At 38.4% G+C, this 27850-nt stretch overlaps 1 protein-coding gene across 1 annotated transcript; it reads right to left on the bottom strand.

The window, feature by feature from the left end:
* Positions 1 to 295: 295 nt before the first annotated feature.
* On the bottom strand, positions 296 to 27850 carry LOC139452031 (retroviral integration site protein Fli-1 homolog). Its single transcript, XM_071233318.1, has 7 exons — positions 27259 to 27850; positions 7541 to 7744; positions 5303 to 5446; positions 4439 to 4489; positions 2907 to 2978; positions 2692 to 2739; positions 296 to 1170 (listed from the first exon to the last, which is right to left on the bottom strand). Exons 1-7 carry the CDS (start codon positions 27848 to 27850, stop codon positions 647 to 649), a joined length of 1635 nt encoding a protein of 544 aa, XP_071089419.1. The 3' UTR covers positions 296 to 646.

Genomic DNA, 27850 nt, shown 5'->3' with positions numbered 1-27850 from the left:
CGTGACTAAAGCAAAATTTGTTACATATTTTACTTGTGAGAAGTACGATAGTTTTCGAGCCTCAACGTTCATTAACATACACTGTTGTCCTCCGCTAATGGCGCATTATTCCGTCTTTACGTAGACCGTTCTGTGTCTGTGAGTTCAGAGGTTTCACACTGTATATCTTAGAACTTAAAATGCTTCAAAGAGCAAACCCAACACGACATGGAATTACACGACATAGCACTTTATTTACAATTATTTGCATCTCTGTACACCCTGCGTGTCCACCTGGTTTTAGAGTTATCCCCCCTGGTTCACGGACACAATGTAAACACAATTTCCCAAACCGTTGTTTTGTTGCGGTATGCCACCACTTGATACCATGTTTAACACAGTCTTTCATCACAATAACAATGTGTACCTAGAAAGTATAGAGGGTCGTTTGGGAACATAAATCTGAAGCAAAATAGCACCTCGATTGCCGCTAGCCTTTGATGGTGTACGAGCCAGTGTGGTTTCATCCGCTTCCGTCACTGTAGACCTCAGTGTTGCAGGTAGTCACATAAATAGGTCCATCGGTATGTATAAATATATTGCAAGGTTCATTTTAATATAATATATATTTCATATAAATATACTGCAAGTTTCAACAATAAAATATTCATGCATAACAAGACCCCACATGTGACGTCATGTGACTTGGGGGGTTGGTCATTACGTGATTCTGGAGGTTGGGGTAGATATTGGCGTTATGTCCGGACCAATAATTCCCAGGGGCCCCAAGAATCCCTGACGTCACTGCCGGTACGGACGTATAAGCATTGGGAAAGTTCATTTTAGGTGTGGTGTAACTTGACAGAAACAGGTCTTGGTGTCTGTAAGGGCTCGGTTCTGGGGCCGCGGGCTGAATGGCTTGGGCTAAGCCAGCAAAGTCAAACTTATAGGCGTATCTCTTGCCGTGGACCTTCGTCATGATGTTCTTGTCGTAGTAGTACCGCAGTGCACGGCTCAGTTTGTCGTAGTTCATGTTGGGTTTGCTTTTCCTCTCCCCCCAGCGTCTGGCGACCTCATCCGGGTCCACGAGCTTGAACTCGCCATTGGTCCCCTCCCACGTGATGGTAGGCGCGTTCCGACTGTCCGACAACAACTCGAGAAGGAACTGCCACAGCTGGATCTGACCGCTGCCTGGGAAGAGGAGACAAGGCATCTTGTAATTCATGTTCAGTTTTAAATGAGTGAGTGAGTATGGTTTTACGCCGCTTTTAGCAATATTCCAGCAATATCACAGCGGGTCACACAGGAAAATGGGCTTCACACATTGTACGCATGTGGGGAATCGAACCCGGGTCTTCGGCGTGACGTGCAAACGCTTTAACCATAAGGCTACCCAACCGACCCTTTTGTTTTAAGGGGCGGTATGATAGCCTAGTAGTTACAGCATTGACGTCACGGGTTGATTTATGACATCCATACATATGAAGCTCATTTTTGAGTCCTGTACCATATTCAGCTACTCACTATATATCGTAGCGACGTAGTATTACTATCACGACGAAGGCCATTAAGAGTGAGTGTGTTTAACGCTTCTTTGAACAGTATTTCAGTTATATAACGACGTGTCACTTGGATGTGGGAGGAAAGCCCAAAGTGATGAATGTCTTAGACGATTACCACTTTGGTAAAACCCACGAACACGGGTCTGGTGCCAACAAATCAAGAATCATAATTAGGGCGAATCTGTTGTCTCGAAGCCACGTGCATACGTTCCTAACACGCCAAAGGGACGCAACTCTGCACAACGAGATGCTTTACATGACTGTTCCACAACAAATACAGCAGTACCGACATGAACCGATACGTTCCGTCACGAGTTTTCTACCTTACTTACAATTAAAACAAACTGTTAGCACGTAACGCACACGTGACACATCACTGCAGGCTATTTGTGCACCACTTGATCAAATTCCGATGCAAGAGCAATCAGATGTTTTATGAATGAGCCTCGCTACACTGAACTAAATTGCAATTGAACGACCAGCGAATCTTTTGAACATTAGACCACTTCCCCGCTGAATTATTATCCATTTAATTAGAGTTCTCTGTTGTGATCCATTTTATCTTGAAGATGTATTTAAAACAAACACTTAAATGAATGTGTAATATGAAATGGCATCACAAAAGAATATATATAATTATACCTTTATCAAAACATTGGATTGTGATGTTGTTTTGTAACGTCTCAACATTATGTTAAGGCGTTAAACTCAAAGCTGAATTATGTATGATCAACACATATGATATATATTTTTCAGATATTGTTGCTTCATCTCATGTTATAGCTAGTGAGTGAGTGAGTGAGGTTGTACGCCGCCCATTATAATACTACAGCAATATCACGGGATAATGGCAGTTAAATACTGGACCAACACTTGGAATCGAACCCGGGCCTGCGACGTGACGAGCTGTAACCATTAGGCTACCCCACCCCTGTGTCAAGTGTGTGAATATCATTTAGCGCCACAGATAGCAATTATCAGGTATATCATGGCGCCACATTGCTGCCACCCGAACCTCATTCGTCAGTATATATGACAAGCATGACAAGGGGCCTTATTTGAACGGGCTACACGTGTACAATTTCTTTCTGACATAATCTTTGCCCACTTCGCGTGATGGTCAAATGCAGTGAAAGCTCGAAATACCAACCTGTATTTGACAGCCTGCTTGATAAGTGTCCAAACAATTTATAGGGATCTGCAACACAAAATCGCTTGTTTAAATGATATGATAAAAATAACAAATAAGAATATGGATAGCTATCATATAATAGAGTGTATATTGATTTGAAAATAAAACAAGAAAAAGAGTTTCTGGACAATTGATTACCCGTCAGTAATACTCGTTAACAACGCTTGTCTTACCCTGCGTCCGCCAGGAGGCGCTGTGATCCATCCCACCTTTACTCACACCGGGAAACGCACCAGGGTTGAATCCTGAAATGTCAACATCCACGGGTTAAAGTTTTCTTAAACAATTACACAATTAACTACAGTAAACTGCGGTTATAACGAACTGAAAGGGACCACTAATTTTAATTCGTTATAGCCGTAGTTCGTTTTAAGCAAATGTACAGAATATATACAGCAAATGGACGGGATCAAGAAATAGTTCGTTATATCCTTCAGTTCGTTATAAGCGTGTTCGTTATAGAAGTAGTTTTCTGTTATTAAGAATTGCTAGGGATATTAACATAATTGTATATCTTGAGACCTGATAGATTGTTTATTTATTTGTTGTTTATCGCTTCTGGCTGAAATATTGAAGGTATATCACAGTGGCCCCGCCATCAACCAAGTCACTGAGCGCAATCACTGGATCTATTTGGATTCTGGGTTATACCAGGTGCTCAACCTATGCTGGTCGTGAAAGGTGACCAGATGGATGGGGTGTGAGGCTCGGTGACTTGGTTGATTCCCAGTCATCATACGTTAAAGGCGTTGGACGTTGGTTTGTCTGGCCTGGACTAGATTAATTTATACCGGCTTCATATGGCGGGAATAATGCTGAATATTGCTCAATTATTTACAGATGGTCGTCAAATAGATGGAATATTACTGTGTTATTACACAAACAAACATAACTTAATCAACATTCGTAACTTCTAATATATTTACCATTTCAAAAATTGGATTAAATTTAACTATGTCACTTCATGAGGTTTTTACACCCGATATAATTTGAACTACACAGAGAGTGGTCGAGAAGCCAAGAGGTTAAAATGTTTGCTTGTCACGCGAAAGACCGGGATCAATTCCAACATGAGCACAATGTTAGAAGCCCATTTCTGCTGTCCAGGGTCGTAATATGCCTTGAATATAGCTAAAAGCGGCGTAAAACTGTTCCCACTCACTCACTCAATCACTAACACAACGTAATTGATACACCGCTTATAACTATGGAGACCCTTGTTCTCACAACGTGATGAAATGTCCGCCGCTACTTTGGTGCTGCCTAGCCCATGGAGTGCTCACCGACCAACTGGTTATTGTTGCATTTATGAGATACATTGCCTAACATTTAACCTATGGTATGAAAAAGATTTATATTATATGTATTAAATATACATGTACAAGACAGGCGCCAGTAAATATTTCCATGTACAGACTCCTGACACAGGAAACATATACTTGTCTAACTATACGGCCGGGCAAAAGAAAGTTCACACCCATGTTTCATGGTGGTTAAATATGAAACAAACAAGATATGGTTATTAGATGGTGACGTATTCATTTTGATACGATCATTGAGTCTCTCACAATAAGCGACTGTTTTCAGTCTAGTATTGTTGTGAAGTTTTGGTCAAATCCAGTTTTCAAGCGTGTATTTTCTTTTGCCCGGCAGGTTATTTTACACCTGCAAGACTTTGTTTCAGGGTGTGTATAGCACTACTCACCGTGAGGGGATCCGCCCTGTGTCAACCATTGGGACTTGGCCAGGTCAGCATCTGAACAAAGTATGTGCCAGAGTTAAATGTTGTAACTTCCCTTCATAGAATGATCGATATGGGGTCATTGCAGTGACGAACGGTGTAAAACGAAACCTTTGCACGGCTTGCTTAGTTTTCTTAGGGGTGCCCACCTCATGTTAACTTACGAAACTGGCGTGCTACATGCTTTCAATGCCTGTCATGGGTTCGAGTGAAGTATTAGGCTGTTAACACACTGCTTGAGCATATAGAGGGCCATGTTTTGTTTAAAGGCTGTTGTCAGTGATTCTGATCGACATCCTACTCAAAACAATAGACTCAACCCATGCCGCTTCACTCAATATATATGTAGGGGCGGTGTGATAGCCTAGGGGTTAAAGCGTTCGCTTGTCACGCCGAAGACCCGGGTTCGATTCCCCACATGAATGCAATGTGTGAAGCCCATTTCTAATGTCCCCCGCCGTGATATTGTTGGAATATTGCTCACAGACGCGTAAAGCCATAACTCAGTATATTTGCTAACACCATAGAGTTTGCGTTTTATCTAGTCACGATAGAATGGAGCTAAAATTAACATTTGAAACCTCATGCTGCGCTTTCGTTTCCAAAATCAAAATAGCGGGGTTAAATCTACATGTAACCTAGCTTTACATTGAAAGCACAGTATGTTTATCTCCTAATTAGGCCCCTGATAATATGACTTTTATATATTAGTTTTATTAATATTATCATATTTGTATAATGTGTATACGTTTCCAACAGTAAATGTCCCTTCCCGAAAGGGGTTCCAAATGAACAAAGAATTATTTTGTTACAGTGTAATGTTCCTACCTTGTCTGTGTGCTGCCCCCATGGAGTCGGGTGTGGACAGGGTGGGGTAGGACCACGACCCTGGGGATGAAGGGACGGAGGGCGTGTTCACTACCCCCCGGTCGCGATTATCTGGGGGCAGGGGAGAGATGCAGCTGGAACTCGCTGAAACGGAACATAACATACACTTCAATACATCAATACAAGTATTCAGTACAGGACAATAAAAGCATTTAAACACTGATCTCCGATATGTAAGATCCGTGAAGATTCCGGGGTAGAATAGGTCTTCAGCAACCAATGCTTGCCGTAAAAGGTGACCATGCTTGTCGTAAAAGGCGACTAACGGGATCGGGTAGTCAGGCTCGCTGACTTGGTTGATACATGTCATCGATCCCAATTGCGTGGATCGATGCTCATGATATCAATCACTGGATTGTCTGGTCTAGACTCGATTATTTACAGACCGTCGACATATAGCTGGAATATTGCTGATTGCGGCATAAAACAACCAACCAACCGATATGTAAACTGCGCACCTATAATAAGCTCATCCATTAACACAATGCTTTTTGAATTGAAAGTTTTTCTTTGAAATCTATCCTTGGGGTATTAGAAATATGATTTAATGCGAATTGTGAATATAATGAACATTTATTACAAAATAGAAAATGTCAACGTCAGAGAATACAGTCTCGATGAACAGCCGAAACGGAAAATTTATATGAATGGATCACTGAAAATCAGTGACTGCACAGGTGTTAGCATGGCCTGCCCTACCGGTAGCACCCGCCACACTATTTTCATAAAAAAGTACCGTATTCGACGTAATAAGCGCCCGCTCTAATAAGCGCCCACGGCGATATTTGCTAATATATTGGCCAGTGAACAATCCCAATTAGCCTCCCTTCCGATTGATCAATGTAAAGAAGACTTATTTATTTGCGTGTAATACGCACTCGTGTGCTATTTGGAAAAATAAATCTGTCGTATATAAGCATTTCAGGCTGTCAGCATAAACCACGAAATTAAATTTATCTTTCAGTTCTGTTTTTTTCCACCAAAATAATATTTTAATAGGAGCCCCCTACTTCTAATTTTGAGAGCGCCCTCGGCGCTTATTACGTCGAATACGGTAAGTGTTAGTTTGTTGCCTGACGCCGCACAGCAGTAATCCTGCCATGCGACGACCAGACGATCAAGTGATGTGATGAACAAAATCCTCCAGTGACACGATAGAACAATTACTAAGTTTTTGGTTCATGGAGTTTGTCCATTATTCCTCAATATACTGATGGTAAAAACTAAGTGAACGCAGATAAAAGAAAAGCGACGATCTCTATGCATCCGAAGATGAATAGTGTCTAATGTGAATAATAAGTAAAAACAATATCAATCAATATAATTTCAGTTGTTCTAATCTTAACTCGGGTTTATGGTGTTTAGCTCAATTCATTTATGTTATGAACAATTTTGAAATCTTTCTTTTTCCATTTTATGTCTTGCATTGGAATGACTCATGTCACGATAAACATCACACGTGTCTGCCAATGAATGCTATATAGCAACAAGTTAATGACAAAAATGGAAACGATAGAAAACTTTATAAGAAAACTACACGGAAGTTACACAATGAATACATGTTTGTTGTATTTTCATAAAACACTTCTCTACACTTGTCATTGCTTGACAGATTATCAATAGTTGGATGAAAGAATCGGTAGTCCTTAACTTCTTTTGAGTAGTACAGTAGCATCGGTATTGAAAATAATGCATATCGACCTAAATCGGTATGTTTGGGCATCGAGTACCCAATAAACCATGAAACATATGAGTGAGTGAGTATTTTCTTAAGCCGCAATATCCAGCAAAATCACGACGGGAGACACCAGAAATGGCTTCACGTGATATATACGAACATATATAGTAGTAATTCCTAAATAATGCTTGTGGGTTTGACCTAAGTGGTAAACGTCTGTGAAGCTATCAAGTTGACAGGCCGTGACATAACTGAAGTAACGTTCAATGCGCGGCGTTAAACAAAACTCGGTTCCAAATGAAATTCTTTAAAAACATGTAACGCTCAACATTACAGCGTTGTTACAGATAATTTATTCTTGTCGTACACCTTGTTAGAATAATTTTATCTTCGAAAGAAATGTATGTATAACCTTATAGAAATACAGAAAATGGAATGGCAGCGTTTCATCAACGTGTGAAAAATATAAAACGTTATATTGCAAAAAGAATTATAATCACCTTGTCGCAGGTAGTTGAGGTGAGTAAACAGCACCTCCGCCTCGTATGGTCCAACCAGACGACACATGTCATCACGTGACATCCGGCACAGCTCGCGACCATCCACGTGCATGAACCTGGCAGGGTCCACCTCCCTGAGGCCGTACTCTCGTGCCGCCCAATCCACCCACTGCTGCACGTGCCACGCGCTCCATAGCTGAGGGTCTGACAAAAACATAATAAAACTCAGTCCAAAATATGGAATTTTGTATGCAAATGTGTATGCAAATGGGTAACTGTGATGTTCCCTCCGCTGAATCTAAACAGAAAGCTGTTGATGAATGAAATATCCTCTTTGCAGGTTGGGGCGGGTTAATTCCAGAAAGTTACCTCAATGAAATCCTTCACAGTTGAGATTTTTTTTTTAAATATGCAGCAACATTATCCGATAATTGGCTATCGGTTTACAAGTTGTTCATCCCAGCTGTGAAATGTTTGATGGTGCTATGCATATCTAGTGACATTTATCATCTTAGAACACGTGAAAGGTTTTCACTTCATCATAACGGTATGAACTCCAGTCCGTTAATCACCACGCGGAACCTTGTCCATTGGTTAGTGCAAGGAAACCTTCCAGTTTTGTCTTTGACTTGCAAACTTCCACACGTGACAGGGAGATGTGGAGGTTTCACTTCTCCATCCGCCCTAGCGAATCCATTTCCGTAGATCACTTCAATAGTTGTAGTCGAAGCTCGAGTAGTTTGCACTGGCTGATTCAACAAAGCGGTACATGTGAGGAATATGTCAGATAAACTGGCAGCGCGGACCTAGTCACCCGAACATATACACGCCGACTGCACGTTATAGACGTATACAAATCCTGGCGTTAGTTTGATAAACTGATATGCCATTCCGACACTTAAGATGATTTAACTCTTAAGAACAGAACCCGAATGCCAAGCGTTATGACAGGCTTAATAAACCCTGCCCTTGAGCATCAGCGAAGAAACCCCATTGGCGGAAACATGAGATCGTGCATGTGTAGTTGTAAGCGGTTCTTGGTGCTGTAGATGTATTGTGGACAAATCTAGATCAGTTTATTCGGCGTGGGGTTCACGCCTTTTATAATATGGCTTACTCACGTTCAAACATGTGATAGAAATTATCTCGGATCTTTTCGCCAGCGTGTATCTTTTCTCTTCTGAAGTCTAACATTTAAACAATCTGACAGGAAACGAGTCAAAAGTCGTCCTTTGATACGTTGAAGATTCAATCCCACAAATTAGAGACTTACAGTTCGGATTTCCTTTTCTTTCTACCAGGCGAGATTAAAATTACCTTTTAACGGTTTCAGTGCTACCTCTTTAACGCTCTCAAAAACTCGCGTGTTACCCGACATGCTGAAAATAGCCTTCGGGTACGGCGTATTTGACTCTGCGCGCCCCCTACTGTGCAAAAGGTGACCGCCACGTGCAAAGGTGTTAATTTTAACCTTCAGCTTTGTAAAGAGTCAAGCTGGTTTAATTGAAGACCCTCTGCATGTGATAATTTAGACGCTCGCTAAAGAGGCGCAATTTATTCATTGTTAACAAGTAGTCGTTAATAAGGCAGCATCTCCATTTAGCCATAATTATGAAGACAAATGTATTATTTACAAATGTTAAGTGAACACAAATAGCAATTGTATCGAGCGAGCAAATCTCGGTAGCCCCATTCATTGGGCTCGCCGTATTTCAAGTATTAGTTGTCACGAAAGTATTATCTCTGTCGTTGAGCGATTGGGATTGGTCATTAAAAATTCATGCTTTCATCTTCTTCCTCTGGGCCAAGAATCGTCGCTGCAGATTTATACTGTAATTAACCCGACGTGAAATCCAGTTTGTTAATACTCTACTTCTTTTCGTCTTCACCATGTTAATGTATATGTGCTACTGATTCTAATTAAACGACGTCTATTGTTTTACGTTTTTAATAATTACGTTCTGAAATTTCTGTAGATTTCTAGAATGGTAAAAATATACAGTAAAAAGCCACTGCATATGTAGTAAGACAAGTTCTATGGATGAACAACTTCTTTAGTGCACTAATTGTAATAAAGAAGTTGTTCATCTATAGAACTTACTTCATCAAACCAACTTCTAAATGCCACTGAAAGAAGTCACTGCATATGTGTTCGTGACCGGTGGTGATACTGTATTTTCAATGTCCAGCAGAATACCGACCAGGGTGGTCATTTTAGGGTGCTGGTCAAATGTCGTTTTATTTATTTGCACCAATATTATGCTACAGTTAGTGGATGTATAGTTCTGTAGCTCATACATATTATCATTGTCAATGGTGTATTAATTTCTCATGATCTTATTGAGTTGTGTATCTATTTCTATCCGTGTAACAATTGACTTGCCTTTGCTTGTGTTTGTGACGGGTGCCACCGGTGGGGCAGGATACGCTTACCTTTTCGCGAACACCTGGTAGCATCACTTTTTGATAGTGATTCATACACACATGCTCATGATATAGTCGGAATCGTTCAAACGACTCTGCTTTTGGCAGTAATTTCCTATGAATATGGAAAGGACTTTGTCTTTTTTATTTAATATCTTAATGGTAAACGATGGATTCTGACAATGAATTATTGAAATCTTGTCACTACTGACACAATTACAATACATCGATGAACATTATTCAAATTAATATTGTTTTATCTGATTAGATGTCCATAACAAATGTATCACCATTTTGGGATGTTCCTTCGTGATATTTATATTTCGTTTATAAAATATAAATTACAACTCACAATAGCTTCGGAAATTATAATATCAAGTAAGTGCTTATATACCTAATACCCGTGAAGATCCGGGGTAGAATAGATCTTCAGCAACCCATGCTTGCCGTAAAAGGCGACTATGCTTGTCGTAAGATGTGACTAACGGGATCGGGTGGTCAGGCTCGCTGACTTGGTTGATGCACGTCATCGATCCCAATTGCGTGGATCGATGTCCATGATGTCAATCACTGGATTGTCTGGTCCAGACTCGATTATTTACAGACCGTCGCCATATAGCTGGAATATTGGTGAGTGCGGCAAACCAAACCAAACCAAAAAATAAAATACCTAATACCCATACTTATAATCATCACAGCATTAACATGGTATATCACTATTATTGCTGTCCTAACTTAAAAATTATACCAATACCAATACCAATAAACTGAACAACACCAATAAACAACCAGTATGCTATTTTTTTCCAAAATTTAGTCAAAACGCATCACATGTAAATTAAGATTATAGCACTATCACGTTGTTTTTTTCAAGGTAACGTTTTCATCCACCATCGATGAAGATACGTTTCCTTGATTCTGAAATATGATATGTCCCAAAGCATAAATACGTCAACAGCCGTTTTATATATATTCCGAATAAATGTCACGTTTGATTTCCTAGCACGACGATTCGATACGAAAATCATGTACGCCAAGCAAATGCCAAAACAACGCATGACACACGCGCTACGTGAAAATTGAGATAAATGCTTCCTAGAATTTAATATTCTCTGATATCCGGATCTCCTGCCGCGTGGACTATGTACATAATGTGAGGTTATGATTTGAAAAGATCTCTGGCAATGCACACCAAACCTGTGTATGATTATCAGTGCAGTACGGCGGAAGCACGGCCATACCCTAGGTGAAGCCACTGGAGTACGCGTGGTTTCATGCACCAGTATTTCGCGTTATGGACGCATTTTTGACAACAATTCGCCTGTTTTCCTGTTCTGTTTCGCATAAAGACTTGTTTTTCCAATGTCGGACTATGGGAAAAGCGTCGCGCATGTGGCTGCGTTAAAGAAAACTTCATGATGTGTCTATTTAGGAAGAAGTGTGTCTTTATTAGTTTCAGCCACACTGTGTTTATGATAACTCTATTGTTCAGACCCCGGAGGCGCCACTGTATCGAGTTGGGGTATTTTCCTTATCATGTCTGAGAACCGAAAATGTCAATGAAGTGGAAAACTTAATCATTTATGTCTGAAGGATCAGCACAGTTTAATCAGAATAACGTGATGGCTTCGTGTGAACTGGTATTTGTTTTACAGTATATTGACGATATATGCCGCCGTATGGAGGGAGTATTGCTGGGTGCGGCGTTGGCCAATATACAAACAATTACCTTTTTAAACATCCATTTCTTTTCAAATTATGTGAGAGGTGGGTGCTAGAGGTAGAACAGGACATGCTTAACCTTTTCGCTAACACCTGGTGTCATCATTGATGATCCGTTCATCACTTTTTGCATTTTCGGCAGATAATCGAGACTGATTATCTGGTGTTGACGTTACATATTTTCACCCATACACTTCTTTATTACCTATATTAACTAAATGTCAATAAAAGTCTAGTTTTACTTTTGATATTATTCAACAGTATGCAAATTTGGTAACGTAACTAAATAATCATGATCAATTTGAAACATATTTGGTTACGATAAATGAAATGGAAATACAGTAAATACGTTTATAACGAACACGCTTATAACGAACTTACGGATAGTACGAACTTAATTTTGGTCCCGGCCATTTGGTGTATGGATATTGTATATATGCGTATAAAGAACTACGGTTATAACAAACTAAAATTAGTAGTCCATTTGAGTTCGTTATAACCGTAGTTTACAGTATTTACAAAGTAATGAAACACCCCATCATCTGTTTCTTTTGTTTATACACTTTGACTACATTTCAATGATACATTTTAGTTCTTGTTATACACTTTGACTACTTTTCAATGATACATTTTAGTTCTTGTTATACACTTTGACTACATTTCAATGATACATTTTAGTTCTTGTTATACACTTTGACTACATTTCAATGATACATTTTAGTTCTTGTTATACACTTTGACTACATTTCAATGATACATTTTAGTTCTTGTTATACACTTTGACTACATTTCCATGATACATTTTAGTTCTTGTTATACACTTTGACTACTTTTCAATGATACATTTTAGTTCTTGTTATACACTTTGACTACTTTTCAATGATACATTTTAGTTCTTGTTATACACTTTGACTACATTTCAATGATACATTTTAATCATTTGGTCTATAGACCCAATTTAACATTTGCTATAGAATGTTTGCCCCTGGTCATCGTCGGCATCGTTATCAGTGTTCTTATCGTCATCATTATCAATTTTACCGAATCTTCGCATGCATGTTTAGACTATTTATGAAGCTTCATAATTATTTGCAGCATCGGCATTTGAATAATAATATTCGGCATTGGTAGGTAACTGTGCGGGAAGGTCGTATAATATCACTCAAATTGATGAATCAGATGTGTGATTTAACTTTGCAGGGCAGCTTGTTACCATAATAGGGTTGAATTATTTTCAATATGTAAAACTTACATAAATATATAGACACAATGTTTGACGTACATGCTATGATGAAGTTAATGTAATGACAAAAATCTACAATTAAGCATCGAGGGAAGTGGTGATTGTCCAAATGTCTAGTTTTACTAAACACAACGTCTTGTGGCAATAATTCTCCATACTATTGAGGTTTAAGTTGATTTTGTGTTGAATATCGGGCGATATGTCAACAATATGGTGAGAAATGTTCACATTTCTGAAGTAGCTGTGTATGTTTACCATTTGATCAGTTATAAATTTCCGCTTTGACTATTATCGGTATCCTCAAATCATTTCGAAATTACTGTCAAGAGTTTGTTTAAGAAATGTCTGCTACTATGAAGTAACACTATTGTAAGCGTGAATAAGTTAGATGAAAACATGTTTGCAATAATAACCTCGTTGAACCCCCCCCCCCCCCCAAAAAAAAAAAAAACAACAACAAAACAAACAAACATTTATTGGTCATTTGTGAGATATTACTGCTGACAGTGTGGTGTTTCGAGGTAGGGTTCAAAACATATTTGTTACGTTGTTTGATATTGAATTTGAATGGTATTTTGATTGTTTTTTTACACGAATTTGTATTTCATCGCATGATGTTGTTTCGGTTGTTCATGAACCCAGTTGCCGGTTATATTTTTTCTAGACTGGGTCAAATGTTTCTCTTGTTGTTCCCCACATTTGATTTGTTGAACCATAACATATATCTTTTCCAACAACAATCACAAAGGCCAATTTAGGTTCTTGTCAACAAAACGACACATTCTAGTGTCTGGACATTTGTATGCCATAGTCACTGAACGTTTGTTCTGCAACACAATTGTGAGATCTTTCTATCACCAGAATTTATACGTGACCACTGTGTATGATGGTGTCATTTTTTTTTTTTATTAAGGACTGGTTTTATTCTCTTGAAACAGAATCATAATGGCACATTAAAATCTTGAAGTATATTTGAAGTAGCTATTTGTGTTGGCATCCAGAAATGTTTAAGTATGCTACAGGTGGGCAACAGTGTAAAAATTATATAAATTCAGTAAACGTTCGAATTTAGTCTGTTATTAATCATCCCGAACTGCTAGAATAATCAGCATGACTTTACCCTAATATTTATAAACATTTTAAAGAAGTTCATTCAACATTTTGGAAAAAAACTCTCCTGACAATTTGGTGTACGCGAGGGTACTCGACCTGCATATATTACAAAAACAACAAATACCAAATGGGAACCATGCGAAAACGAGAATTGCATTCATTCCCCCAAAACAAGATAAATTCCATCTTTCGATGTGAACATCTATTTGAAAAACGCCCTTGTAATTTTGAACAACCATACTAACACTGCTTTAGTACACAAAGGATTCAATTTAAAAAAATAATAAAGTAAACATTTAAGCACTGTTTCGTTTGCAAGCTAAAAAAGCAGCGGAAAGTCCTAAAACAACCTTCTCAAGAGCAACACGCAAAGGAACTATTTATTCCTTAACTAAAGCACGTCAATCTTGTTATTGTCTGTGTGCCTCGGTCCCTCACTGCCATTCTGATTTCCCCATGGGATAAGGAACATCTTACTGTTCCTGATGACTTCCAGGCACAGGAACTGATGACGTCACACGTTTCTGTGCATCTGCTCAACAGGTTCTCTGATTTAAATTCACATTACGGACAAATATTTCCGTGAGGAACAATCTCCTTTGGCGGTGAAACAAACAGAGTCGATGAAAAAATAAGCACTCTTTCTTTCAGTGGAGCTCATCAACGAGATCACGCGTTTTTCCACGAGAATAAATATGGCGGACACCCCAGAGAGGATGTTGTTATTGCATGCACATCCTGTGCGCAGTACAAAGCCTATCTGGTTTGTTCCTCAGCAAGATCAAGCAATAAACGCACGGATACACATAAACCAACGTCTGCCTGTGTTGTGTAGGGTTAGGGACATTATATTTGTTCAATTGTACCACAAAGTGTTGACTCAGAAAACTATATATGTCGGGGGATTAGTCCCAGATTGACCTTTTATATTATCATTATTGAATATGGATTATGTTTTATATTATCAGTTTCATTATGACATTATTACATAATTGAACAATATATATTAAAATAGGTTTGCACTTAAGTAGGGGTTAGTCAAGGCGTTGTAATTGGTGACTTTTAATTGTGTGAAACTGAGACATTCTCTCGTGTCATTAGTATATACAATCTACATCCTTGAGCGGGTTTTTAATGAATCGACAAAAGACGTTTTACATTTGTCAATTGTCCATAGACCAGTTTGTTACAATAATGATACAAATAAAGGTTTTGACATCATTATAATGGTGTTAAGGGTAGTCTGGTGAGGGAATGTGTTGGTTTATCACCCTGAAGACCTGGGTTCGATTCCACACAGTGAGAAGCCCATTGACGGAATACCCCCGCTGTGATATCGCTGAAATAGTGCTAAAGGCGCCGTAAAATTCTACTCGCTCACTTACTTATTTTACTATCAGTTCTTGGTTAAACACATATACATTTACTGGAACATTCAACACACTGTCGTCATTCATCCAGGTAACCGAATAGTTATATTAGGCTTCAACAGGAACACCAAAGAAACGCCCACATTACTATAATGTTAAAGGCCAATCAGAAAGTGATTGCTTTGGATTTTTTTACTAAAATATGTATAGGAAGAAATATGAAATAGTCCCAAACTTTAAACCCGCCAAACGTGAATAAACCCATTTTACATTGATTGAAGGTTATATTCTTGGTAGTGGTCTAAGTGCAACCACTTACGACACTTTGCATTGCTAACATTTGTGGTTTACATTCAGCGTTGTGTTTTCGATGCAATTCGTTCAACGTTTGGGCATCACATTGTTTCACGTGTGAAAACTACAAGCGAAAAAGCACAAGTTCTCACCGCGAGTCCCATACTCTACCGTGAGAATGGAAAGAACCACTGTTCGAAACTGTGAACAATTCACATCCGAATGGATTTCATATTGTTTAGCCAAACATCAAGAACTGACCCTAGTCTAATGCATAAAACGTGCATCATAATGGACGCGGACATATGTTTATGATCAGCCATTTTGGATTTACGTGTTAATGACAATATTGGTATCAATTTAAGCCTTATGTCCGGAATTTTATTTGTTTGGCGGTTCTGGGTTCCGATCTGAGAATCGAACAATGTGAGAGAATGTTGTGAAGGTGAGGGCTAGTTTGACCTATTTCGAGGATATCACTTGTACACACTTACTTTGTCCAGGAAACAAAATGTCGAATTGCTTATACAATATAAGGTTTCAAATTGTCTTGAAATATTAGCCTTACTAAGCTTGTTTTTCCACCAGCCTTTCAGAAGGGTTAGTCACGTTAACATGAACAAATAAATGAAACTAAACATAAAATTGTATGGAGGAAATGCACAACCAACGAATATTTTGGTTTTGTGTTTTGAATCCATATTTATGCAATCCTAGGTTTTGTTCGATATTCTCCAAGATGTCACGAGAAAATACATGTGTTGGAACAAATCTGCACTTAGTAATCAAAATTAATTATTTAGCCCAGTTGGTGTTTCGTGGAAACGCGCGGCAAAATTACAAAATAAATTTTTAAAAAACAAAAACCTCGCCCCGGCCCCATCACGACACGTCAAAAAACGTCAACGCCAAAGAACAGTCTCGATTATCCGGCGAAGGAGATTCCATTGGGCATAAAAGGCAAAATAGCGTTGAAAGTTATATGAATGGATGACTGAAAATCAATATTGACACCAGGTGTTCGCTAAAAGGGCAGGCATGTCCTGCCCTACTGGTAGCGCCGGCCACTCACACAATGTGCATAAAAAGGTATGTTGTGATGATGATAACAATTATCATTAATGTGCAGGTGTATGGAATCGGCTAGTTGAGGTTCATGGAAGCATTACCAACCACAGTCAGCCGACTTTTCGTCCCATCGACGGCGCCCCATAACGTCAATGATTATACGACGTTAGAAAAATATTCCCGTCGGTTTTTTCTAAAAACATTAATGTAATATCTAACTCCTACACAAACTCCTTAGGGATGCAAAACAAATACCACTTCGGCTAGCCCCTTCCTTTACCACATCTAACCCCTTCTTCCCCCCTTCTGAGCAAGACTGTTAAAATGTAGCAACGTTGAGTCTCTTGGGACGGGCACCTGTTAGCGGCCACAGTAAACAGAGATTGAACCCCCTGTCAACGTTGTATCGCCCTGTCCAAACACGGCTATTGCCGGCCGAGGGTGGAGGCTTTGGCTCTTTCCGACCACATTTTCTCACTTTTACCTCCCCTTTTAAATTTTGCACTCGATAAACAAACACGAACTGTCTGGTTCTCATCCCAGGCTGGCCTCGTGTGATCCCACCCAACCGTGTTTTTATATGTCGCTAGTTTTGTGAACTTTTACATTTGCTCCTGTTACCGTACTATAGGACACGTTAGTCTGTGTTCCAGCGTTGCCTAAACAATGGCCGATCATATGGTGTGCATGCAAACAGATGCCTCACACATGCACGTGATACCGATGCAAGGGGGTTCGGACCCCTAATACAGAGACAAGGAGGGCTTAGGTCCAGTTTTACTTGCACATTAACCTCTGTAAATGACTCTTGTTCCGTTTCCAATTATTCCTATTGTTCTTACCATAATGGACGCAACGTGAAACAACAGGAGAATTCTAAACTGCCTCTCCATTTTGTTTTGTTTTCTGTGCGCCGATATGAGATTCCCAGGAGGGATGTTACGACAAGAAAAGAAGCTTTATGTTTGTAAATTCAAACCTTGAAGTAGAATTCGACGCGACGCCTTCATTGTACCTAACGCCCGGCCTCGTGTGAGGGGAGTGGGGCAGCACTTGAGCGTTTACTTACTACCCCCGGGACAAACCACCACAACCGACCCCTATGACGACACAATGAGAGCCTACGCGCTATCTTGCACGTCTTTGTACTTGGTCGACGTCTACAGAGAATAGGCTGTACAACTACGCAAGCGCATTCCATCAGAGAACCAGTTTTATCGGCCTCACAATTAACCCGTTTGGGTCCTGCAAGGACAGCATATGGAAAATACGCATTAACTTGCACGTCTTGTTGGATTTCGACTTGAAACGTATTTCAGAAGCAAGTGTTCGCTGGAATCAACTCTTAAATATGTCTGATAATATAACCCGTGAACTTGTGGAATAAAATATATGCCAGCGTTGTTGGGATTAGTAATCTTAAGTTGTGAGTAAAATGACGTGCATTCTGAACGTTGCTTCAACGAAGGGCATGTCATGCACACAAAATGCACCATGTGCACACAAATGCATATGTTATTGCTTTAAGTACAAACGGACATGCATTCCTTGGAAGGGAAATGTATTCTATCACCTCGTGTACATTAATACACCCAAAGGCTTACATGCATTTCCGTGGTTTAATGCGATATGCTTACAGTTGCCGTATTATGCAGGAAGGATCACACACATGTTCAAATTCATGTTGTATACAGTCGCGGTGATTGCGGCATATTGGCCAAGTAAATGGTCACAATAGATAGGATTAAACTTGTATCAGGAAATAATGACTGGTGCTCCTGGTCGGGCAGGACAAACTAACCCTTTTAGCAAGCACCTGGTGTCATGAGTTTCTGTCATCTTTTCTAATAATGTTCATCCCTATTTTGCCTTTTACGCCCAAGGGAATTTGTTTCGTCCAATAATCGAGACTGGTTCTTCTCTGGCGTTTTATAATTACCGAAGAATGTTTCATTGTAAATAAAAATCGGTTCATAACTTGGGGTTTAGTCATCAAGTAATATTATTGTTAAGGTGATTATTGAGTCAAAGTGCTAATGCAAGAGTGACAGATGCGCGTTTCAAAATGTTCGTGTGTCGTCATGGTTAGAAACTACATATATTACTTACAAACTGAAATAGAAAGTCAACCCCAACAATTCGGGACTATCAGTGTGTTGCATATATCTGTCTGGTCAATTTATGAAGTCTCTCTCTATGTAGTATAAAGATTCCAAACATCAACTGTAGTGTGTTTAACGACCAAATATTCTTTGAAAATTAAGTGACATTATAGTGCTATGGCAGCATTGAGATACCATGCCGCGGGTTTACATATACCCCGCTCAGACAAAGTATACTGACTAAAGCCGACCAGTCCTTGTGTTATGCCCTTAATGCCGAGCGCAGACAGGGAAATAACAAGTACCATATGTTGGCGCGGCCGGGGATGGAACCATCGATCTCCCGCTCTCCCTGTCCGAAAGGCAGTGTCTTATTCTTTATGAGTTCATGAATGTGCAGGTTTCAGGAGCCGCTTTTAGAAATATTCAACTGGGGAACACCAGAACTACGCTTCACACACTGTACCCATGTAGGGAATCGCTTCAACAACTGTGCTACCCCACCGACGCTCTCACATCTGTACATTCAGCGTCATCCCCGTACAACCCCGGAAATAATCGATATGCCGATATGTTTAAACGAAAAAAGTAATGACATTTGATTGCTCTGTGTGGCGCCAGAGCATATTTCATCCTCCTCTTGATATGAAGCACCACATTTAAACGTTTCTTGTTTGTATTCAATTATTAGAATTAAAAGTGGAAATTAAATTAAATCCCACATCCAGGTATTTTATACACAAATTATAAGCATTAATAGACAAAAAAGTGACAACCCTCAACGACATCCCAAGTTTAACGAGCGCAAAACAATCCTGTTAATCTATATACATTAACCATTGTACGTTCTTAAAATAGACAAAAACACACGTTGTTCGTAATTTTTCATCTGAACTGTAAAGTTTTTTTCCGTATTTTATTATACATATTTATGTTTTCACTATTGAATGCCACTGTGTTGAATGCCGTGAATGAGAACGTTACGCCCAACCATTCATCAGCTGAAGAATCCTATAAAAAGTACAGCGAATATTTCTCAGAAACAATGCAGCTTGGCCTTGCGGCACGCATCTATATGTAGCTACAATGACATACGCTCTCGGAGTTGTTAGAATGGTCTGGGCTAGAAAAAGCCAACACCTGCTTGTCGTTGGAAACCCTCACGCCACACTAAAACGGATATGGAGTATCGAAAATTTACATATCGTGTCTTATATTGTGATTTCTAACCCCGACTCAATGAAAGCCAGGTCCATGTACGAAATACCTTCCTGTTTAGCTTACTAAAAGCCACTTAAAACATGCGTTTGTCGTTGAGGCCTGGCACAAATGTAGGCATTCGATATAAAAGCATTCTCTTTTAACCGAATTACTTAGACTAAGTTACTTGGGGCCAAAATGCCTACCCAAACTAACGCTAATGTTTTGATTATGTTTGACAGAGTGTTTTTTTGACGTAATAAAGTTATTTGGAGGCTGGCAATTGGAGCCTTCAATGTGCGAATCACGCCATTGTTTGCTTATGAATATTAAACATATTTAAATTAGGGCTTGGTTAACGAAATTTTAGAAGATCGCGAACCTTTCCACAACGCCTGTTTGTATGAGTGGGAGTAAGAATATTTGTTTGTGCTTTTGTAATTGTCAATTGATTTGCCTTTGCATGTGTTTGTAACGGGTGCCACCGGAGGGACGGGATACGCATATTTTTTCGCGAACACCTGGTATCATCACTATTTCATAGTGGTTCATAAACACATGCTTATGATATCATGAAGATTTCTTATGATTGTGGAAATGCTTTTGTCGCTTTTATTTTAATCGATTCATGTTATTTAACCCAAAGGAGTATAGGTAGTATGAACTATATTGTACCTTGCTGTTTTGTCTTGTCAGCACAGAGAAACTTGAAACACACTTAGATTTAATAATTTCCACGAAATATCAATATAGACTATCGCTTCCTATAACGCTTTATCACGTAACATGTTCTAAAAATGTTAAACCCCGTGCGGTTACGTTTGTCCCCAGCAACCCACATCTACGTACCCCGACAGCGTTTCATAATATCAATCACTGGTTTGTTTTGTCAAAACTACATTTCAATATCATTGACAGGCCGGCGTCATCAGCTGAAATACTGCTGAGTCCACCAACGACAAGACAATCATTGCCGAAGTACATGGATGAATAACAATGTAGGTAGGACTTCATTGACCTATCAGTGAACACTTGTCATCTCTATGTTCTTGAGCATTTCTTGAGGGAAGAGTAAAAAAAACAAAAAAAACTCGGAAAAATGAAATCAGGATGCATGTGTTATTCCTCTTACAAGTACATGTTCTTTTTTCTTTCTCCTCAATTATGTTTTTCGTTTTGTTGCAGCTTCGTCAATTCCTGTACATAACATTCCGAGGTATAGTACAGAGACCAGGATAAAACCTTTACAACAGCATAAGAGACTTAATGGGGGCTTGTCAAGGTGACATGTACAGTTATAACAGCCACCGTAACCGTAAGAAGAATTTTAGAATCATCTGCATCTTCCTTGTTTAAAATGCATGATGAATCAGGTTGTCTTGAATGGACATCTAACAGAAATTTGAAATAAAATTCATTTTCAACAGTGTGAAAATTACAAATACGATAGTATGTTTAACTCGCTATTATTTTCGATTGATACATGCAAATCAAAAGAAGTTTAAAAACACCCGGTTTTTCATATGACTAAAGTTAATCTGTCATTGACATCTGTACTCAAAGGGTGGTGTCGGACCAATAACACTTTGACTGTTTCTACATTAATAAGAATAGTGTGAACTGCAGATGCAACTGTAAATGTAACTACTAACATACAGCAGTTCAAATGCACATTGTCAGAACGAGATATAAGAAAATACAAACGTCCACGCCGGATTCAGTCTCGATTATCTGCTATAACAGATTCTGAAAATTATATGAATGGATCACTGAAAATCAGTGATGACAATGAGACGTCTTATTTCAACCTTCTCCTAACTTTGCTTATCAATCCTTGTTTTACTATAGTTATAGAATTGTCATGTTTGTTGCAAATCCTTTGAGGAAGTGTATATCAAGTTGTGATACTTTGTGTCCGATATTTTTTAGCATAGACTAAAACACGTTTCAACCAATACTTATATCAGGCATTTTAAAGTGTAGTACAGTTGAACGAACAATATTTTATCGATAATCAAAATGAACTGAATGTGTAAAAGATTGCTTGAATGATGTTCTATTGTGAAGTTTTAGTTGGACTAAAGTTTTAGTTGGACTAAAGGACCATCAGACTGGGGCCCTATTCACAGGTGGCATGTCTACCTTCACCACATGCATGATAAAACTTACTTGTTTATACTCTCAGTAGAATAAACCCATAGTTCTTAAGTCACAGACATTAAAAGCCCGGGTATTTTTATGAGGATGGTGATTCTGATCTCAAATTAAACCTAATCCAATTTTATATATGTTAGTAAACATATCTACTATTTGCGGCTTCACTAACTATATGGATACTGATTGTAAAAATTCCATTTTCCCATGGGGATCGTTATATCGCCATAAGATTTGATACGCAAAAAGATCTTTCATTTGAAATGTCCAGTCCCATGCCAGTTGGTACATTCATAATTTACTACTGGCATATAATTCAGTGACCAAGACACACCTTTTAATATCACCTAGAATTGGTTGGCACTTGGACAATAATGACAATTTGATGACGTTTCCTACGTGCAGAAATACTCCAAATCGATATTTTCTTCTGTATGTCCATTTTATTAAGAATATATTCAATTCAGCAGAATTAATAAACTGTGATGAACATGTCTGACAGTTCTATGGAGTTCCTGCATATACAGAACAGTATCTTTTCTTATAATTTGGAATTAATCGATTCAAATAATTTGAACAAAAGAAACAACTCTTTCATTGAAATAGCATTCCTTTTCACCGAGATGTGTCTTTCCCTCGACATGACAAGTGGTTAGCCTTATTTGTTTGTGTAAATCATATCTGCGTGGGGTATTAACGGTATACCTGACCTGTGTTTCCTAGTCAATGTAATATAAACTACTATTTATATCATTGATATTCATAACTTTGCACTGTGTTCTTATAGCGTGTTTAATTTCAATAGTGCATATTCTGTACACATATAACAGCGCGAAAGACAATTCTGTGTATATCATTAATACATTGTTAGTATAAACGCTCTCTTTAATTCGAATTTACCTACAAAGGGAAAACGTAATCTGAATGTGAGCACAAATTGAACATCATTACATGGATTGTCACAGTTATGTGAATTCGTCTTTTTGGAAAAAAAATTGTGTGTGTATTTTGCAATGTATCATATACTAATAATACGTTTAGTTGACATATATCGTTCGTAGAGCTCGGGATAATCGATAACTTTCGTCCCCGATCCACGTGGGCACATTAATAATTTACCTATTGGTATAAACTAGTAGAAATAAAGCACATATGTATTCAAATTATAAATCTTTTATAAATGGTTCACACCTGGACATTGATTCAAGTTGATTTTTGGGCGGCACAAAACACTAAATGACCTAAATATCCGGTAAAAGAGTTCATGTGATACGTCTTAGAATATAAGTTAATGCTTCAACAATGTTAAAATCATATGAATAAAAGCATCAAAACCATTTCTATAGTAATAAGGAATCTCCCCTAAAAGCAGAGTCCATTGCGTATTAAATCATTTTGTTGAAACGTTTTACGCACAATAACCATGTTTGAATTGAATAACAGAATATATTGTTATAGAATACCAAAGATCCTCGCTTACACCAGCTTGTTCATTGGTATTCAGAAGGAACTGACAAAATGGAGAACATCTTTGTATACTATTACCTATATTGAACATATGATTATAATCATCTACACTGCAGTAGCAGAGCCCAATCGCGAGTAGACAAGTTCCAATACTGTTAAAAATAAAACGTCAAAGCCATAGAATAATCAGTTTCGAATAACAGATTCCATTGGCAAAATAGTGGTGAAAAGTATATGAATAGACCACTAAAAATCAGAGATGACACTAGGTGGTCGTGAAAAGGATAAAAGAATACCATAACCCAAATAAGATACACTACAATTATCAAATTGTGACCACATCTGCGCATGTAGTTTGTATGATAAATAATAATTCAGTATGATTAATAAACCTCATTAACAATATAACAGATACATCTAAAAGGGTTTCAACATACTTCACCTTTCTGATTTCCCAAGATCACCCACAAACGCCACACTACTACTAATTATCTTTGGTAGGTCGGGTTTCTTCCTTTTCTCTGATGATCTGCCACCATCAAGCTTGACTCATTTATATTTTCTTTCCTCGCGATAATGCTTAATGAGTTCGGTTACAATAAATTATAGGAAACGTATCATGTTTCAGGTTGACAAATTTTCAGCTTTCACCAACATTATTCCTGACTTGTATTGGATACTTAAAAACCAAATTGACTTCAAGAGTAACGATTCAGAGTGGATGGATGGAGTCTTTATTCTTTCAACGCAACGTTTCGGTTCTGATGCTTGGGCCTTGATGAAGGCACCAGGGTTGAAAGAATAAAGACGTCGAACCCATAAGCCAACTTGTCTTCATTGATACAGCAGCTAAATGCCATCTATATCCAAGAATAAAGCCACTGCTAATATTGATAACCTAATAAAAAAATATATACTGGTCACATGAATTATACGTGCTCTAAAATATTATTTTGTATATTCTTCCTTTCCTTGCTCTTCATATACGAAAAGGAACACCCCGAAGGTTTCGACTTTTTAAATGATTCATTACCATCTCTTTATCTTCCAATATCACTTTTATATAATATAAAGTATGATTCACTAATTATTAAATGAAGGCAATAGTACTAAGCTTTGGCTTTCCTCTTATTCATATTAATATTTAAAAATCACCTGACAGTTTCTTTATTTTTTTAAAGAATATATACATACGCCTTGAACATTGAGAAGACGACGGAGAAGAAAAAGATGTAGAGGAAGATTTATGTTTTATTAGTTGTCATGTTCTGTGTAAGGGTGCAAGGATATATGTTATACCATTATAATACCACAATATTTTATATGTTGCTCATGGTCAGTGGTAATTTTGTCTTTGGGAATCTTTGATCTCGCTTCTCGATCAAATATCCAGTTTTTATAATAACCAAGAAGAAGCACTTATGTATAAAGCCCTGTTAATAGTGTTCCTTTCATGGACGTGTTAAATACAGGCTGCACTGTTATTATTTGATAGATGGAGACGGAGATATCATCCTTTTGTTCCTCATCGCCTGGGAGGTGAACCATATACACCACATGTATGCGTCTTCGACGTGCAATGATACTTTGATGAGACGGCGTTCTGTGGTTGTCGGTGGGCATTATTACAATGCGCACTGATTGGTGTATACTGTTTAAAACACTGCAATGCAGAAATAATCCTCTCAAAGCATTCCTCGTTTATAGCTTCATATTAGTCTGTATTAATCACTGTTAAAAATCAGGAGGGTTATTAACACAGAAGACCATGTCCACTGATCCTTCTGAAAATACGAACATTTTTTTTTATGAAACACTGTCTGATCTTGAGTATTTAATATGTTGGGGATAAGATACAGCGTTTGGTGATGGATAATTGTGTTATACGGAATTACATTTAGATATAGCGAACGCATTGTAATTTTATAATAATTCAGTAAGACTTTCAAGTCAGGATCTGAAAACATTCTACTGCTGTCACAGTTTGATATATTTCCATCCCATATGTACAGAATAGGAATTATATATATTGATGATGCTGACAAACCTTCATCAAATATACTTGTTCCATGATCATAAAGGAAAATGAGAACCTGTTGATAACAGGATAAAGTTCACTATAGGTGCCATGCTTGTCAACTTAGGTAATATTATTTGTTGTCAAACTTTATATAAAGGTATCTGAGTTTCTCAAGGTGCAAAGACATGTATGGAAGCGTCAATGTACATGTATAAAGAAGGCAATATAGATGTACAAAGGGCAATCTATACACTTTACGCATGTCTTGACGCACGAAATAATGCAGTGGCAATATGTGAACGACTTTGGCAGACAATGAAATGGTCCTGTGTCGCGAGATGGTGATGACTCACTCAGCATGAGGAACAACAGTTTCTATTGATATTTCATCGCAACCGCATATAAGAAAATATACAAAAACGAAATACAGTTGATAAACATACGCGATTAATGCACTCTCCGGTAGAATAAATGCATTCTTCGCACAAATTGTTCTGATAATACAGTCCGTAAAATCATAATGATCAACTGATTGACGTGGAAACATTTTCAAATTTAAAAAAAATGTAACACTGATAGTGTGTTTTATGGCCCGAGGTATGATGCTGATGTAAGATGGAGCAAAACGATATAGATCATTCAATTCATTTATGAATATATTAGAAATATTCGTTGTATATGTATGATATGTTAAAAAAGCATACATACCTGTTCAAAATGATGTCTTAACATGAATTACTATGATAATCTTAAGTACATTAGTCATACGCAATCCATGTGACATAACATTCCATTACTCAAACATTTCAACAAGAAGGTTATCAAGACTTTGTTTATTTTACTTTTTGAACTGTTTGATTGGCAGTTTTAGAAGTTTGTAAGTAATAGTAAGGATATGGTCTTTTATTTATGACAATTTCTTTATTCTATTATGAAGCGACGTGTTGGTATGATGCTTATACCGTTGTCAAGCAAGAGTCTTACATCATAATAGAAAAAGGAAGTCGCATCATAGTAGAAAAACGAAGCTGTCATCCATACAATGTATTATCTTTTCTGGTATTTTACTTTTTGTAAATACTGATAGGCCCATCATGACTTAATCCCTTGCTATGACTACATAGTGCAAATGAGGTATATATGTATGATAACATGATTGTTATCTTCCACCAATCACAATTTATTTCATCACTTATACACCCAGGGAAACATAGGTTTCCTGAGTTAATGCATCTTGGAACAGGTTACACATTAATTGGACTCCGAAAGAAATATCTCCGATATCTACATCCACGTAACTACTGTCTGTTATTAAATCGTTATGATGCTATATTATTTGTGAACAGCCAAAATGTTAAGTATGTAACCTTTCTATAAACATAAAAAACGTTTGGTTTTTTTAAATCTAGTAGTTAGTCATAATGAGTTTTATAGTACAGCAACCATTTAAGGAGTTTTAACAACACGTATGAAAAAATTAATGAGGACGCCATTACTCTAAATCCCTTGGCCCGTTGTAACGTCAATTGCCGTCAACTCACCTGCCGGCACAAACACCTTGGGTAGAACTTTCTCCGTGCACGTCACCTCCCCGGGGGTAGGGGAGAAGCTGGACTGACGGAGGGGTGGTTGTTTCCTCTGAGGTAGGTAAGGAGAGCCTGGAAAGTTATACATGACGTTGTCACCTAGCGTCGAACGCCCCATAAGCTGAGGGGCACTTTTCCGTGGATCATTTCCGATAATTTCCGTCACGGAATTCGAGTTGTCTGGAGCAGGATATCCATGTCTTGGGGGATGGGGAAGATTATCCTGCAGTCTCTTCACGGTAGGTACCCCCGAGGAAATTAACTTATCGTCTCTGGCAACAATCCCCGGGGTGAGGCCTTTGGGCTGTGAGTCCATCCACCCCCTTGCCCCACCCCCTCGGTCCGCTGGTTCCATCTTGACTCTGGAATACTGGGAATAGGTTGTCATGGTGTCGCGTGCACCCACCTGCAATGTGTCAACACCGCTGTACCTCTCCCCGTGGTTGACAGGCGCCAAGCTCATAGAAATCTTTTCCTGCCTAAGGCACGCGTCACCAATGTTAACTTGGTCGTAATTTCCGTAGACAAAATTCGCTGGCGTAAACAT

The sequence above is a fragment of the Haliotis cracherodii genome, unplaced genomic scaffold, assembly GCF_022045235.1.
Source record: "Haliotis cracherodii isolate W230 unplaced genomic scaffold, xgHalCrac1.p SCAF_10, whole genome shotgun sequence".
Lineage (NCBI taxonomy): Eukaryota > Metazoa > Mollusca > Gastropoda > Lepetellida > Haliotidae > Haliotis > Haliotis cracherodii.
The sequence above is the reverse complement of the archived record's forward strand: the minus strand, read 5'-3'. Positions and strand labels throughout refer to the sequence as shown.

What these genes read in the sequence shown, in the direction of transcription:
- LOC139452031 (XM_071233318.1), bottom strand. Translation starts at nt 27,850, where the DNA reads ATGTTTACGCCAGCGAATTTTGTCTACGGAAATTACGACCAAGTTAAC. An exon ending in CAAGGTGTTTGTGCCGGCAG is followed by an intron (nt 7,745 to 27,258) that starts GTGAGTTGACGG and finishes TGTTTTTGTCAG; the next exon opens with ACCCTCAGCTATGGAGCGCG. An exon ending in AAGCAGGCTGTCAAATACAG is followed by an intron (nt 1,171 to 2,691) that starts GTTGGTATTTCG and finishes TCCTCTTCCCAG; the next exon opens with GCAGCGGTCAGATCCAGCTG.